General features: G+C 29.7%; 1 protein-coding gene across 1 annotated transcript in view; it reads right to left on the minus strand.

Moving 5' to 3' along the window:
- Positions 1 to 3,666: 3,666 nt before the first annotated feature.
- Positions 3,667 to 18,029, minus strand: part of LOC117177377 (phytanoyl-CoA dioxygenase domain-containing protein 1 homolog) — a 60,444-nt gene continuing 46,081 nt past the window's right edge. Inside the window, exons 4-5 of the mRNA XM_033368023.1 lie at positions 11,705 to 11,855; positions 3,667 to 5,783 (exon numbers count right to left, since the gene is read on the minus strand). Of these exons, the coding sequence (XP_033223914.1) occupies positions 5,365 to 5,783; positions 11,705 to 11,855 (570 nt within the window). The 3' untranslated portion in view covers positions 3,667 to 5,364. The remainder of the gene's footprint in view (positions 5,784 to 11,704; positions 11,856 to 18,029) is intronic.

Consider the following 18,029-nt stretch of genomic DNA (forward strand, 5'->3'; position numbering starts at 1 on the left):
TTCCAAAATGGCGGACAAAATGCAAAAATGTCCCAAAAACTGTTTTTTTCCATCATCGTTGTTTTTCTCAAAAATTTCATAGTTTAAAAAAAAGTACCATGGATTAAAAATGTCTTGAAATTAACCATAGAACACTTTAAAATATTTTCAGATTTGTTATAAAAAATTTTTGATTTTTCAAAAAATCAAAAAATTTGAAATTTTCAAAAAAAATGGTCAAAAAATCTGAAAATATTCAAGAATATTCTTTGACGCCATTTTGGAAGAAAAAACGTATATATAGCAATTTTTTGTTAAAGTTTAAGAATTTTGTGCACCGATTGTTGAAGAAATTTTAAGATATTAAAGCGTTTTATGCCTGAAAAAAATTATAAATATAAAAAATCAAACATTTTTCACTATTTTTGTAAACAGAAACCGCCATATTTAATTTTGAAGTCAAAATATTCGAATTTCGACCACGGATTCGAATTTAGCTCACCCAAAAGCATAAGGAACAGTACTTTTGATCTATTTATTGTTTTATTATACCCATAAATTTTGCGGTCAAACTCATGTTATAAAATTGATAATTCAGAATTCATGCATTTTGGTGGAAAATTCTTTTATTTCATTTAGAATTTTAGTATGTAATTGAAAATTTTAGTATTTTGTTGAAAATTTAACTATGTTGTTAAAAACTAATCTTTTTAGGTCAAAAATTTAATTGTTTTGTACAAAATTCGATTTTTGCTGTTCACCATTTTTCTAGAATGTTTTTTTAGAATAAAAACTTAGCTATTATATTAGAAAATATAATTACTGGGTAACAAATTTACTTTACTTTTTTAAATTGAAAATTTAATCGTTTTGCAGAAAACTCGTTTATTTGATATAAACATTCAGCTATATTGGTCTTTGAAAATAAACAATTTTGATCAAAATTCATGTTTTTCGTTTGAAAACTCAACTGTTTAAAAAAAAAACTTTTCTTTTTGGCTTAATAATTTCACAATTTCTATAAAAATTAATTTTTTTGTCGAAAATTCATATTTAGCTATATTGGTCTTTGAAAATAAACAATTTTGATCAAAATTCATGTTTTTCGTTTGAAAACTCAACTGTTTAAAAAAAAACTTTTCTTTTTGGCTTAATAATTTCACAATTTCTATAAAAATTAATTTTTTTGTCGAAAATTCATATTTTTGGATTGTAAATATAATTGTTTTACAGAAAATTATTTTTTTCTTGGGTTAAATATTCAAGTATTTTGGTTGAAAATTCAACTTTTGTGTTGAAAATTTGTCTCTTTTGGTTAAATATTCAATGATGTGGTTGAATATAAACATTTTGGTTGAAAATTCATGTTTTTCGGTCGAAAACTCCACTATTTGAACAGAAAATACAACTTTTTTTTGTCGAAAATGCAATTAGTTTGCAGAATTTTGTTGTTTTTTGTTGTTAAAAACAGAAATATAGCATTATCTTTCAACTATTTAGTTGAAAATAAACTTTTGCGACTTAGAAATTCATTTTGTTTGTTTAAAAACATAACTATTTTGCTAAAAACTTATTTTTTTAGAGTAGAAAATTAATCAATTGTTTTGGTAGAAAATTCTACTATCTGGTTTTTTTTTTAATTCTTTTTTTCTAATTTAAAATTTCACTGTTTTGTTGAAAATTCATATTTTAGGCCTAAAAATTCAACTATTTTGGCAGAAAATTTTACTAATTAGATAAAAATAAGTTTTTTTAAATGGAAATTAATTTTTCTTTTGCCAAAAATTCAATTATTTTGTGATAATGGACGTTTTTGATTAGACATTCGTATTTTCGGGTTGAAAATTCAATTGTTTTGAAGAAATTTGTGTAAACATTCGACTATTTTGTTTTAAAATTCAACAAGTAATATTTTCGGATTGTAGGTCCAATTATTTTTTAAATTAAGAATTCAATTATTAAGTTGAAAAGTCAAATTATTTGAATAAAAATTTGTCTTTTTGAGTAAAAAATACATATTTTTAGGTGGAAAATTCCACTTTTTTCATAAAACGTCATTGTTTTAATGAAAAATTAAATTGTTTTTACCAAATTATTATTTTGCTAAAATTAAACAATTTGGATTAAAGATTAACTTTTTTTAAATTTACATTTTCAAGTTAAAAATTCGACTATTTTGTAGAAAATTCGTAATTTTAGAGTAATAATTTAACTATATTCAACTATTTGGTTGAAAATAGTCTTTTTAAATTAAAAATTCGTATTTTCTGATTGTAAATTCAATTGTTTTATAAAAAAATATTTTTTTAGAGGTATTGAGCATTCAACTATTTAGGTTGAAAATGAACTTTTTTCAAAATTCTTATTTTAGGGTTGAAGATTCAACTTTTTTGTAGAAAATTCGTCTTTTTGACTCGAAAATTTAACTATTTTGTTATAAATTAAAACTCTAGTTGAAAATTCATATTTTTATATTGTACGAAGGGTGTTCAAAAAGTAAGTTTCTCTGCTCCGGCAAAAAATGAAAACACAATTTTTAGGTTAAAGTAACATATGTATTTATTGTTTGACTTATAAACTATTTTTCTACATAGTCCCCTTCGACTTGAATACATTTTTTATATCTGTTCTCAAGCTTTGACAAACCTTGTTTATAAAAATCCGTGCCCTGGGTTTTAAAAAATAATTTAACAAAGTCTTTCATTTCATTATTTGAATTGAAGTGATGGCCACCTAAACTTTCCTTTAACTTAGGAAAAAGAAAAAAGTCACTTGGTGCGAGATCTGGAGAGTAGGGTGAGTAATCAAAAATTTTCCATTTGAATTTTTCCAGTAGGGTTTTTTTTTTTTTTGCTGAATGAAAGCAGGCGTGGGACACACCTCGCACAAACTTTACGGTAACCAAGATGATCTGTTATGATTGTGTGGATTGAAGTTCGACAAATATCGATTTCTGGAGGCATTGAGTCCATAATTCTGTCAATTGTAAAGCACCTATCCGCTAAAATGATTTTTTCGACTGCTGCGACTGCGTCATCTGTAATGGCGGTTTTTGGCCTGCCTGCACGCTGCTCATCATGAACTTCTCCGCGTCCCTCGAGAAAATATGTACGCCACCGACGCACCATTTGCACACTCATGCATTTGTCACCATAAATATGCACTGATTCAGTATGAATTTCGTTGCCATTAAGCCCTTTTGCAGTTAAAAAGCGAATAACTGCACGCAACTCACAAGTGGACACGCTTTTCACAGGTAGCTCCATAGTTTCAGAGCCGGTACTGATTGAAAAAATTTGTTCGGCAGCTAAGACCGGTTCCGCTCTTATCGGTATATCCTAAACTAAAACTATGTTCAGTCCCAGCTCGCTAGATGGCGCTGGGGCAAACCGGCAGACTAGGGAAACTTACTTTTTGAACACCCCTCGTAATATCAATTATTTATTGCAAAATTCGTTGTTCGGGTTAAAAATTAAATTATTTAGTTACACATTTATTTTTTAGTATTGAAAATTTATCTATTTGCTTGTAAATTTAACTATTTTGAGAAAAAGATTTTTTTCTGGTAGAAAATTAAACTGGATTGTTAAAAATTTGTTTTCATGGATAGAAAATTCATCCTTTGGGATTGAAAATTTCTCTTTGGGTAGGAAAATCATATTTTTTTATTAAATATTCATCTTTTTCGGTTAAAAATTCAACTATTTAAGAGAGATTTATTATTAAAAAAGATTTGTACAACTAGGAGAAATACATTGTTTCGTTTTTACATAAAGATTATAAAATAAGCTTTGAATTTACACAGCCGGAAGATTAGTCTCGTATGAATATCAGTCGGATTTGTTTCGAAGTCACCGAGACAGAAATCCTCGGCGAAATCCTAATTCCTCTAGAGCAGGGGGAACCCTAATTCTTCTAGAGTAGAGGAAATCCTAAATCCCGTAGAGGAGAGAAGAGATAATCATAATTCCTTTATTGTAGATTCTACACTACAGGAATTAGGATTTCCTCTACTCTAGAAGAATTAGGGTTTCCTCTGCTCTAGAGAAATTAGGGTTTCTTCTTCTCTAGAGGAATAAGGGTTTTCTCTACATCTTAGGGGAAAACTACACTGTAAAGGAAAACCTAATTCCGCTAGAGTAGAGGAAATCATAATTCCTGTAGAGAAAAGGAAATCCTAATTCCTATGTAAGAGAGAAAACCTAATTTCTATATAATAGAGGAATTAGGGATTTCCTTTCATCTACAGGAATGATAATTTCCTTTACTCTACATTAATTAGGATTTCCTTTCCTCCAACGGAATTAGGATTTCCTCTTCTTTACAGGAATTAGGGGTTCCTCTACACTTTAGTGAAAGAATACACTGTAGAGGAGACCCTAATTCCTCCTGAGTAGAGGAAATCCTAATTCATGTAGAGGAGACGAAATCCTAATTCCTGTATATTAGAGGAAATCCTAATTTCTGTAGTGTAGAGGAAATCCTAACTCCTGTAGTGTAGAGCCTACACTAAAGGAATTATGATTTCCCCTTCTCTACAGGAATTAGGATTTCCTATAACGGAATGAGGATTTTCTTTTCTCTACATGAATTAGGATTTCCTCTACTCTAGAGGAATTAGGGTTTCCTCTACACTTATGTGAAAATATACACTGTAGAGGAGAACCTAATTCCTCTAGAGCAGAAGAAATCCTAATTCCTGTAGAGAAAAGGAAATCCTGAATCAAGTAGAGAAGAGGAAATCCTAATTTCTCTAGAGTAGAAGAAACCCTAATTTCTGTAGAGGAGAGGAAATCCTAATTTCTCTAGAGTAGAAGAAACCCTAATTTCTGTAGAGGAGAGGAAATCCTAATTCCTGTGTAGGAGAGGAAATCGTAATTCCTGTATAATAGAGAAAAATCCTAATTCCTGTAGTGTAGAGGAAATCCCAATTCTACGGGATTTAGGATTTCCCCTCCTCTCCAGGAATTAGGATTTCCTTTCCTCTAACGGAATTAGGATTTCCTCTACTCTAGAGGAATTAGGGTTTCCTCTACACTTTAGTGAAAAAATACACTGTAGAGGAGAACCTAACTCCTCTAGAGGAGAGGAAATCCTAATTCCTGTAGAGAAGAGGAAAATTTAATTCCTCTAGAGTAGAGGGAATCCTAATTCCTGTAGAGAAAAAGGAAATCCTGAATCCCGTAGAGAAGAGGAAATCCTAATTTCTCTAGAGTAGAGGAAATCCTAATTCCTATATAGGAGAGAAAATCCTAATTCTTGTATAGGAGAAGAGGAAATCCTAGTTCTCGAAGAGGAGACGAAATCCTAATTCCTCTAGATTAGAGGAAATCCTAAATTCCGTAGAGAAGAGGAAATCTTAATTCCTGTAGAGTAGAGGAAATCCTAATTCCTGTAGAGTAGAGGAAATCCTTCTTTGGGAGGCATCAACCAGTTATCTTTGGAATAATTCACGTGTTTCGTTTCGATCACGTGGAAGGTGTAAGCGTGTCTCGAAGCCTCGCTTTTATTGTGATTTGATAAATGAACAACGAGGCCGTGGATTAAAATGCAAGTTCCTTTTCGAACCGGAACTGGTCTAAAATTACTCAGGGAGTAAGAAGGCTCCGGAGAGTCAAAAACTAAAAGTTCTTCGGATTTCGGATCCTTGTTTCTGACGAAACGTCTGTGAACTCCACTTTGATGGGATCCTGGGGCAATCCAGAGACATCCGTTTTCCAGGGTGGCATCGTCGAGTGCAATCCAAAAACCCACTAGGTTCACGGGATCTGTGTGGAGGTATGTTGCATCCTGGTGAGCGACCACTGAAAAAATGTATCACTTTTTGAATTTTTAAATTTATTTTTATTTATTTATTATCTAAGTGAAAGGAATGCAGGTGACAAGCTTCAAATTTTTAATTTATAGAATTCCCAGGGTGGCCGCTGGTACGGGAATTTTCTGAGAGCGGGAATTTATTTCTTGACCGGGAATTTTACAAGTTTTCAGAAGAAAAATCTGTCCAAGTTCGATTTCAACAGTTTTTTGAATAATTAGTTAAATTGAAACCTTTTTCAATCATGATATCATTGAGTTTACAATGCGTTATTAAAAAATATTTTACTTTAAAGATTCTTTATTTTAGGTTTTTATATTTAAACGTATATTTTTAATTTAAAGAATTTAAAATTGCAGTCTTGAAAACTTACCCAATTAAAAATTAAAAGCGTTTGTATTTGAAAATTTTTGATAAAAAAAACAGTATGATTTTATCAACTGTAAATATAAATAAATGAATAAATGAATTTTTTGATGCATCTCTACTTTAAGTATTAAAAACTGAACAATAATTTATTTGATAAAACGATTCTAAATTCGTTCAAAGTTTAAGAATTTCCAGATTGTTACTGTTTCAATTCGAAAGACTTAGGCATTAAAAAAATGCGAAGGTGCGGTTGCAACTTTCTAACTATTTTCAACTAAAAAATAACTTGATAATAATATATTCGTCATTAATGGCTTTTATTAAATTAAAAATATTGTTTCAGTCTAAATGATTCACTTTTTAAGGTATTGAATTTGAAATTTTTTAATTAATAAAAAGAATAATTCTTTAATATTGAGCGATATTTGACTGGTAATTTAATACGAGTGAATTGAAACCAAATATTTAAAAGTAAACAATTTGAAACTTAATTGTTTGTCACAGAAAACTTTTAATTGTTAAAATTTCGAAAAGCTTTTCAACTTTAACATTTTTATTGGTCTATTTAAAAATGTTTAATTTGTAACCGAAATTGTTTCGATTTTATGTAGAAATAATAATTGAACACTTATTATCTGGAGAAAAAATTTGAGTAATTTTACGAGATATTTAGAAGTTTTAAAAAGATTTAAAATTAATGTAAAACTTAATATGATATCAAGTAATTTAAACGAAGCAGGTGGAATTTTTTCAGAATTTTTAAAAATATTTTAAAATGAATTAAATCTTTCCCACAATTTTCAGATAATCCTGCAAATTAAAAAAAATCTTTCAGGTTCTCATTTGACAATTCTGGAAATCTCTTAAAATCTTTTTTAATATTCTGATAAAATAATTTTTCAAAATGAAACGTAATTTTCAATTTTTCTAGGAATATTAAGAAAATGTTTTCATTCTTTTGGAGAGTTTCACAATTCTTAAAAAGCGTCTAAATGTTTTGTTTTAAATCTGAAAAATCTTTGGAGCTTTTTAAAATTTCTAAATATCTCTGAAAATTACACAAATTTGGTCTACAAATAATAAGTGTTCAATTCCATTTATAAATCGAAATTTGAAGGACATTTTTTTAAATTCGCAGGATCTTTTAGAAGTTGTAGGACAATTTCAACTGACTTTAAAAGTTATGTAGAAGTTCTAAAAAAAATTCAAAATTGATTTTAAATTTGAAAAAATTTAAAACAACTTCTACTTTTCTCAAGATTTTGAAATACAATTTTAAAGCGATTCAATGATTCTTAAACTATTCAAAATAAAAAAATTGTAACTTCTAATTTAAGAACTTTTCAGTTTAAAAATGTTTTAATTTTTAATGTTTCTAGCCTAAAATAACTCAATTATATAATTTTTAATTTTTTGAAAAGTGTATTGATTGATTCTTTAAGTTAGAGTTATAAAAATGTTAACGTGGATTTATATTTTTGAAACTTAACCCTTAAAGTGCATTTTGGGTATAAGATACCCCAAGCAAGTTTCAACTCTTATAGACCATACTTAAAGTCATTTGACGAGTGGGTCACGTGACCCGATTCCTACATTACGGCTACTTTTTTTATTTCTCAACTTATTTTCACAGGAAGTGCCAAATCGAGTTGAAAATTTGAAATAATAAAAAAGAAGCACTAAGAAATGTGGGTCTGGTCCCAAATTTCAATAATTATAAGAAAAGCAAAACAAAAAATTATTTACAACAAAAGACTTTTTCCATAATTATACAAATTTAGGACCAGACCTACAATTCTTTGTGCTCCTTGTTTAGCATCCTAAATCTTCAACTCGATATGACGTTTCGTGTGATAATAAGTTGGGAAATAAAAAAACTGGTTGTAATGTAGGAATCTGGTCACGTGACCTACTCATCACATGGCCTTAATTCCAAAAAATTGAGTAAGTGTCGCCATCTAGCTTTAGTTGTAGACACTAACTACAAGTAGTCATTTACCAGTCTGCGTCAAGCGCCAGTCTACTAGCAGCAGCTGCTGAAAGTGCAGGTAAAAAAATCGTGGGGTATTCAACACCCAGTGTGCACTTGGTGAGTGAAAAAGTAATTTTGCAGCGAATTTTTTTCCAATTTTATTGATGTTTGCTTACTTTCTAACTTAAGTATATAATATGAAGTGAAATAATTTTTTTCGATTATTTCAAACTTTTTTTCTTTGTAGATGGCTTATAACTTACGGAAGCGCATCATGCGAGAGCAGACTGTGTATGTGATAAATAAAATATAATTGTTAAAATGCAGCTATATAGTTCTCTTTTTTCTATTTAAAAGCAGAAAATCTGATTCATTATTTTATCATGAAATTGACTTTTGAACTGTACAAATAAATATCTTTTTTGAAAGCACCCATGTTGCCATATTTTTTTTATATGAAAGCACACTATTTCAAAAGTATAGTCATAAATGTTCAGTTTAAAATAATTAAAATTGTGTGAGTTGTGAATTTTTAAGTAAAAAAACAACGCTTTCTTCCTTTTTCAATAATTTTTAAAAGAAACTTTAAAAAAACAAATGTTATAAAATAAACTCTACCTTATAGAAGATACCTTAAACTATATCGGATAATTTTATTGTTACAAAATATTCAATAGGGGTTAAACAATACTTGATTAAATAGGCTGGGGTATAAACACCCACGATTCAATTTACCGTGATTTTTACCATGTATGCACTTTGAGGGTTAATCTCAATTTTTGAATTCTATAATTTCTGAATGTTCAAAATTCTGAATTTTGCAGTTTATCTGCACTTTAATTTTTTAAATTTTAAATGCAAAAGTTCCACTTTGAATTCTTTCATTTGTTGTTTTTTTATTACTCTAAATGGAAAAATGTTTATAATAGAGTTCGATTTTGTAAATTTTATTGGCCGGGAATAATGTTCAGGAACTGGGAATAAAAACTCTTGGGAGAAAAAGAAAAAAAAATTAGAAGGGAACCAACCGTATCCCCTTCCTTGTTTTTTTGTCTTCTTTATTTTTATTATTATTAAATAACAATAGAAGAATATATTTACCATATTTAAAATATTTATATTTAGCATATTTACATATTTTAAATGTGCTCTTTATTTGTGATTTCATAATAATAAAAATAAGGAAGACGAAAAAAAAACAACAAAAAAGAAGGAAGGATGTTTGGTTGATTGCCTTCTCATTTTTCTTTTATCTTTTTTATTTTTGTCCAAAGATATTCTTTAAAAAGAATTTTTTTAATTGCAATAGGAGCATTTTATGGATTTGTCCAAATTTGTCGTTGGTTGAGAATTCTGTTATTATATTTTTGGTACAGAATTCATTTCTTTTGGTTAAAGATTCTAGCATTTGATTTAAAAATTTAATTATTTTTTTAGTAATTCAATCGTCTTTGGATTAAAAAGTCCACTATGTTGATTGCAAATTGCAGTATTTTGTTGAATATTGATCTATTTTGTTAAAAAAGTCATATTTTATGGTTGACCTTTTTTTTTTGTTAAAGCTAATTTGTTTATTTTTAAAGATCTACCTTTATACTTTTTAATTCAGAACTCAAGTCTTTTGATTAAAAAGTTCACTATTTTTATTGCAAATTTAATTATTATGTGGACAATTCAACTATTTTGTTGAAAAATTATTTTTGTATACAAAATTTTACTGTTTTTCAAACATTCGACTATTTAGATAAGAAATTCATTCTTTGAAATTAAAAATACATCTTTAAGTAGAAAAGTAATTATTTATGCTTGAAATTTTTTTTTAAGTTAATTTTTTTATACATTATACTTTTTCATTCAGAATTCACGTCTTTGGGTTCAAAAATTCGCTATTTTGATTTCAATTCTTATTATTTTTTGGAATTGAAAATTCATCTTTTTGTAGAAATCATATTGTGTGGTGGAAATTGTTCTTTTTTTTGGTTAAGGGTAATTTTTTACCTTTCAAAGGTATATTAATTAATTGCAGGTGTTAGTATTTTGTTAAAAATTGAACTATTTTCTTTTAAAAAATTATATTTTTTGGTAGAAAATTCAATTATTTTTTTCAAGTTCGTCTTCTAATAGAAAATTCCTCCTTTTGGATTGAAAACTTATCTTTTAGAAGAAAAGTCGTATTTTGTTATGAAATTATTTTTCTATCATAAGTTAATTTTTTCATTTTAAAAGTCTACTATTATGTTTTTGGTGTGAAATTCAGATTCTAGTATTTGATTGAAAATTGATTTATTTTGTTTAAAATTGAGCTATTTTTTTAAAAAGTCATAATTTAGTTTGTTCAGAATTCACGTCTTTTGGTTAAAAATTCTACGATTTGATTGCAAATTTCATTATTTTGCAGAAAATTAATATTTTCGGATTGCAAATTCAGTTGCTTTGTACCAAATTTATTTTGTCAATTAATCTTTTAAATATTTTGTTTGCCATTTCAGCAGTTTTGGTTGAAATTTTTACTATTTGGTTAAAAATAAACATTTATGAGGAAATTTTGTATTTTTTTTTGCCAAAAATTCAACTTTTTTCCAGAAAATCCATCTTTTTGGCTTGAAAATTCAAGTATTTTTGTAGAAAAATCAATTATTTAGTTGAAATCTAACTTTCTTTATGCAAGTTCATATTTCTGGGTTGATGAATAATTCAGTTTTTTGTGCCAAATTCGTTTTTTATTAATAGTTTAATTATTTTGGTATAAAAATAACTTTTTTTTTAATTCACATTTTCCAGTTGAAAATTTAACGACCTGGACAAAACATTTTTTTTTGTGAATTTCTATTTGCCAGTTGAATATTCGTCTTTTTGGCTTGAAAACTCAAGGATTTTTGTAGAAACTTCAAATATATTTGTAGAAAATTTTATTTTTTGTTTGAAAATGAATATTTTTGCGTTGAAAAATTGGAGTGTTTTGCAGAAGTTTTATCTTTTTGGCTTGAAAATTTAACTTTTCTATTGAAAATTAACTCTTTTGCTGAAAACTCATATTGTTGGGTTGAAAATTCAGTTTTTTTGTACCAAGTTTTCTTTTCTGTGTCAATAATTTAAATATTTTGGTTGCAAACTGAATTATTTTGGTGGAAATTGACCTTTTTTTGAAAGAACTATTTTCTAGTTGAAAATTTAACTATTGTAAAAAAAAATACTTTTTTTAAATTTCTATTAATTTTTTTTGCAAAATTCATATTATTGTCGTTGAAAATTGAACTATTTCAATAGAAAATTTACTTTTTTGGAAATTTATATTTTCAAGTTAAAAATTCAACTGTTGTGTAGAAAATTCTTCTATCTGTCATGAAAATTGAACTAATTAACATATAAAATTAAACTATTTTGTCAAAAACTCACTTTTTTTAAATATAATATATATTTTTTGTTCGAAAATCTTTTTTTTCAATTTCTCTCGAAAAGGTTTATTTTTCAATGGAAAAATTAATCAAGAAAAACAAGTTTTTCGGGGTTTCCGGACAATTTGTAGATGAAATTACGCCTTATATAGAATATAAAAACGAAAAAAATACCTTTTGAGCCTATTCCTGGATTCTTGTAAATGTACATTGATTGGCAAACTGCTGGTTCTTGAAATTCTAATTGAAAAGCGATTTCTTTCACTCTTTCGTCGAAAGTGTATTTTTTGAACTTTGGATGCAACCAATGAAGAGCATGTGCTACCTGAAAAAAATTAAAAAGAAAAAGATACAAATTAAACACGTGATTTTTATTTGCTTATTTTTTATGTTAAAATTTTTGATAATGCAAATTAATAAATCATTTTTATGTTAATTTTTTTTGTCTACTAGTCCAGAATCAATATCATATCAACATTGATTTTTAAATTTGTCAAAAGAAAGGTCTCGAGCTCCGCTGGCATTCGAGCCCAGGTCTTTCAGATTGCCGGTCTGAAAAAATTTACATCTAAAATATTAAATATGAAGTGTTGAATTAGTAAAAGTATTCATTCAAAAAAATAAATTTGGATTTTTGAATCTTGATTAAACGACTTTTATAATTTAAAAATTGTCTAACTCTATTTAAAATGTGAAACTTGGATTATCCCACAAAAAAAAAAGATTATAATCATCAAACTAATTTGTGTTATTGATTTTAAAAAAATTAGCGCTAGAATTAATTTAAGTTCAGAATAATTCTGTTGTGAGGACACTATTTTTGGATAAAAGTCAAATCTGTTTAATTTAAAAGTATCCTATTATATTTTTGGTTTATAATTCATCCCTTAAAATTCTTCAAATCTCGAAAATTCTATTATCCGGTTAAAGATTAAATTATTTTGTTGAAATCTCACTTATTTTGTTAAAAAATCATTTAGTAGGTCGAAAATTTAACTTTATTGTTTTACGTCCAACTTTCTAGATAGAAAATTTGTCTTTTTGAATTGAAAATTCACCTTTAGTAAAAAACGCAAATTTTTTGGTTGGAAGCTAATTATTTTTATTGTAAAAGCCTATTATTACATTTTTGGTTGAAAATTCATGTCGTCTAATTAAAAATTCTACTATATGAATGAATATTTAATTTTTTTTTTAATTCTACTATTTTCTTCAAAATTTATCTTTCTGGGTGGAAAATTCGACTCTTTTGTTAAAAATTCGTTTTTGGATAGAAAAACATTTTTTGATAAAAATTCGTCTTTTTGAATAGAAAAATCTATTTGTTAAAAAATTACGTTTTGTGTTGAAAATTCAAATTTTTTACAGAATTGTTTTTGTATGGTTAAACATTCAACTATATTTTGGTAGAAAATTCAATGATTAAGTTGAAAATTAAGTTTTGGGTTTGAAAATTCAAGTATTTAAAATTCTAAAAATTAATATTTAAAATTACATATATTGAAAATTCATATGTGAATATTTTGAACCCGTCCCACTCAATCTCCCGCCAGTATACTCAATTTCTCATATTTTATATTGTTTAGAGTATCGTATCTGTAGTTGATGGATACCCACATCCCCCGTGCACTCTGCAAGTGCTTTTCCTAATCTTTTTTGAATCTTTATCGGTGATAAAAACTGTATTATAGGTTTTCCTAACCTCAAAGTTGCTAACCTCAAATTTGCATAAGGGTGAAGTATGCTAAATGGCTTCTGTAATTTAATTTAACTGAGTATAGTGTACCTAATTGTGCCTAATTTACTATAGACACTATTCTTTGGACTGCAGTCGTGACTCGTGTTCACTGTGTGAGTGGATCAGCCCTGGTGGACCGAAGGAACCGAATTGAGCCTGTACAAATTACCCGTAAAGACCCCATTCGGTTCCTTTTTAAAAAACTCAAAAAAACAGCAAGATCAACTTTTAAACTGTTGAAATTCGGATTCTACGTTAAATTTTCTATTGGAAATTCACGGAATAATTGCATTACTTTTTTTTGCAGCGGTAAAAAGTTAAAAAAATAAATAAGATCTATAACGCCTGTTGACTCCTACTTACATATTATCCGTTTGAAGCGTGGCAGTCAACAGGCGTTATCCGTCTTACATTTTTTAAAACTTTTTACCGTTGCAAAAAAAACTATTGCGATTATTCCGTGACCTTCTATAGGGAATTTTTACGTAGAATCCGATTTTCAACAATTTAAAAGTTGATTTTGCTGTTTTTTTTTAGTTTTTTAAAAAGGAACAGAATGGGGACCCAATGGGGTCTTTACGGGTACTTTGTAGAGGCTCCCCTCGGTTCCTTTGGTCCACCAGGGAGTTCACCAACACCAATCGCCTAAACTATAGAGTCGTGATAAATAATCCACCATGAGTACACAGGACAATGACAATAGACTCACAGTATCCTCTTCTCAAGATGAGAATTATACGTGCGTTATTTGCAAGGAGAAGGTAGTCAAGGAAAAAACTTTTTGCCCGGGCTGCCAAGCCCCCTACCACCCTGGATGTGCTAAGGCTATACCTTTACCGACGGCACAGAGCAATTCTCATCAAGTTCAAGACAAAATGTCTATTGTTAACCTCTTCCAATCCTTTCTATCTGATCAAATTGATCTTGACCAATTTAAAATCTGGCGAATTGGAAAATTTTCTCAGACTCTTCCAAAGCCCAGGCCTGTCAAAGTGAACTTCACAACACCACTTTCAATGATTTGTTACCAGATCATTTAAGGGGCATGAGTATCTCAATCGACAGGACCCAATTACAGCAAGAGGAATACCGAAGAGACAAGAAGGAACTCGATGTCAGAGCCAGCACCGGAGAAAAGAACCTGCGCATTCAAAATCACCCAAACTAGCGTTACGCTAAAGTTAAATAAGGTACAGGACGTTTTCCGAGATGATCGTATTGGCCAAAGAGTGGATAGAGTTCTTGTAGGAGTGAAGCCATATCTACATCCTTCTATTACACGGTAAAAAAATTGAGCTGTGACAGGGATATTATTCTTTATTATAGCTAAACATTTAGCTGAAAACGAACGAAGAAATTTAGAAAGATTCCTGGATCAGCGAAAATAAATATCCTTGACCATTTTCCATATACCAGGGATATCGTATAGTCAAACCCCTAATAAGTATAGCTATAATACGGATATTAAGAATAGGTGTCTGAAGCAATTATCGGAAGAGCGCCGGTGCATTATGGGAGCAGCGAAATAAAATGGCGACGGTCTAATCGGGAGCAGTGACAGTTGAGATTTATTTTGGATAATTAAACGCTTTTCACCACTTAAAATGTGCGCGAATGTTAATATTAAATGGAGTTTATGATGCAGTAATAATAATTTAGATTTGTTTCGATTGTAGGCGACAACTATATTGAAATATCAAGAAACGCGATAAAAACAACAAACTTGACCTCCAAATGCATTACACGGATTTCAGGGAAATTCATTTTCGCGATACCAGACGAAAGATTGGCTACTGTAAGTGAATATATTTCAATAAAAACAAAATTTTTTTCTAATCTGAAGATAATACAATTATACATAATCTGTCGAAAATAGTAAACTTTCGAACTTAGCAATTTTGTCCAAATTACTCATTTACGAGAACAATTTACATAAAGTAACGAAATGTTTAACTCTTCTAACTAAACGTTTTACCTAATCCAAGCGCACACTTTCTTTGAGTTTAATTTATTCTCGATTCACTCGTTTGCCCCAAGAATTTTTTTCCGTGTATTAGTTTAGCACACATTTTGGATCTTGACTTCAATATTAATATCGTTGGCCTCAAAGTAAATATAAAATCTATACTGCTAATCTTACTCGCAATCTATTGTCCGCCAGATATCACTATTTTACAACTTTCTACTTTTCTTGCCAACCTAAAAGACCTCCACAAACTCCAATCCCCTAATATTGTTACGTTTGGAGATTTCATCGCACCTAAATTTATAGATGTCACCCTTGGTACCACTTATGACAGAAAATCAGCCCTATTCCTAAATATTATAAAATATTTTGATCTTGTACAAAGAAATTCTATCTTGAATAAGAATAACCTATGCCTTGATCTTGCTTTCACGAATTTTCAATGCCACATTAATAAAGCTGTTACTCCTTTAGTCGCTCAAGACGTCTATCATCCTGCTCTATTTCTTGAATGTACCCTTAACTCCAACTCCTACTCAGTGCTTACTAGTGCTGTGATTGAACCATCCTTTCCAAGGCTTAATTTTAAGAAATCTTATTTCTCTGAATTGCATATAAGCCTTGCCAATATTGACTGGTATTTCTTAAAGCTCTATGGTGATGTAGAGCAGGCTTACTCCGCTTGCACTTCCATTTCATTAGAACTCAAAATGGTCTTGTGTCCCCCTTTACAAGCCTAATAGTCGACAGCATAATAAGTACCCACTATGGTTCTCGAAATCTCTTATAAATGATAAATCTATTCAAAATAACCTGTTGAAAAGGAGTAAGCTTATTACACTGACAGGATAAAAACTTTATCTGATAATATTAGCAAATCGATAAAGCGAGATCACCTCCGCTACATCAGTGGCATTGAGAACGACGTGAAAAATAATCCAAAAAATTTCTAGAAATTTGTTAATAAGAATAAATTTTCCGCTCAACTACCTGCGATTATGAATAGTGGCGCTAAGGTTCTGAACGACCCGATGTCTATGGCGAATGCTTTTGCTGATACTTTTTCTAGTGTTATACAAGTCTCTGATACACCTAAGGTTACCTCAACTCCACCTTTTGTTCTTAATCTTTTCACTGGAAACTTCTTCTTATAAATTAATGATGTAACAGCTGCAGCTAAGACTCTCAAACCTTCACACAGAGCAGGTATTGACCAAAGCCCTAGAGTTTTCGTTAAAGATTGCGCTAATATGTTATCCGAACCGCTAACAACAATATTTAACATCTCACTCAATACAGGGTTGTTTCCAGTGGCTTGGAAGTCTGCTAAGATAGTTCCTGTATTGAAAGCTGGTGAAAAATCGGATATAGCCAACTACTGTCCTTTAGTCACAATTCCCAACTTTGCAAAAGTTTTTGAGTTCTCTATAGCCTCCTTGATCCGTCCAGCTTTCAAACCTATCCTAGATGATGAACAGCACGGTTGTGTTCAAAGACGGTGCACGGTTACCAACCTTACGTGCTTTACGCAATATGTAAATGATTCTCTACGAAAAGGTTACCACGTGGACGTTGTCTATACTGATTTCTCTAAAGCCTTTGGCAGGATCGATCATACAATTCTTCAATAAAAATTGAACAACTTGGATATCCCAAGTAATGTCGTACAATTGCTGCTCAATTGTCTGTCAAATAGGCCTAATCAAGTAATGTACAGAGGCTGTTTGTCAAAAACTTTCCATTCCACGTCAGGAGTTCCTTAAGGCTCTGCCCTTGGCACAATGATTTTTAACATTTATTTAAATGACGTTAAGCAATTTATAAATTCCAATATCCTAAAATACGCAGATGATATGAAGTTTTTTAGAACTATTATGAACCAATTAGACCATGAGGCACTCCAGTCTGATCTAGATAACCTTCTCCAATATAATGAGCTGTTTCTACGCAACTACATCCAAAGACTTTATCAGTCAGAGAGGTCCGAGTTAACTAATTTAAATTATTTTATGTGTGCCTACATAAATAGCTCCATTTCCATATATACGAACGTTTTTATCAGCGACCCAGTGGGCACAAAATTTGGCGACGTCTTTACGACATCGTTACGACATCTTTACGATAACTTTACAACATCCTATGTCCATGTCGTTAAGGTGTCTTTACGATATCGTAAATAAGTTGTATGATCTGACGATGTCTTTATGACATCGCAAAGACACCGAAACGGCATGGACATAGGATGTCGTAACGATGTCGTAAATACATCGCCAACTTTTGTGCCCACTGGGGATTTGTTAACTTGCCAGAACTTTATAAGATGCGTTACCTCTCATTTAGCTCTTATTTTTTTCAAGTTGGAAATTGAGTTATACTTTTTTTTGTTTTGTTTTTTACACTATACGAATGTTCAGTCTTTTTTCCTATCCTGAAAACGTTTTATTTTATATGCTTTGCCTTAATACCTATGTTTTTCACATGTACTCGCCGCTACCATTGCTATGTCTATCCATTAGTAATACTTTTATTCTTCCTTATAAGGCCCGTTCCTCTGTACATATCATGTTACCCACTAACTGACCTTTTTAGGTCGCGGGGAATGTAATGGTTAAATAAATTAAATAAATAAATATCGCCTTTTGACTGGAAAATTGAACTATTTAGAAAGTATCTCCTCTGTTTAATAACACAATCACACAAAAAAAAGTGTGCGGATCTGGTAACAAGACACACGTATTCCTATGGATTTTGGGGCGCTGAATTTAAATTCGGTATCAAAAATCACCCATCACGTC

The sequence above is a fragment of the Belonocnema kinseyi genome, chromosome 7, assembly GCF_010883055.1.
Source record: "Belonocnema kinseyi isolate 2016_QV_RU_SX_M_011 chromosome 7, B_treatae_v1, whole genome shotgun sequence".
In the NCBI taxonomy this organism is placed as follows: Eukaryota; Metazoa; Arthropoda; class Insecta; order Hymenoptera; family Cynipidae; genus Belonocnema; species Belonocnema kinseyi.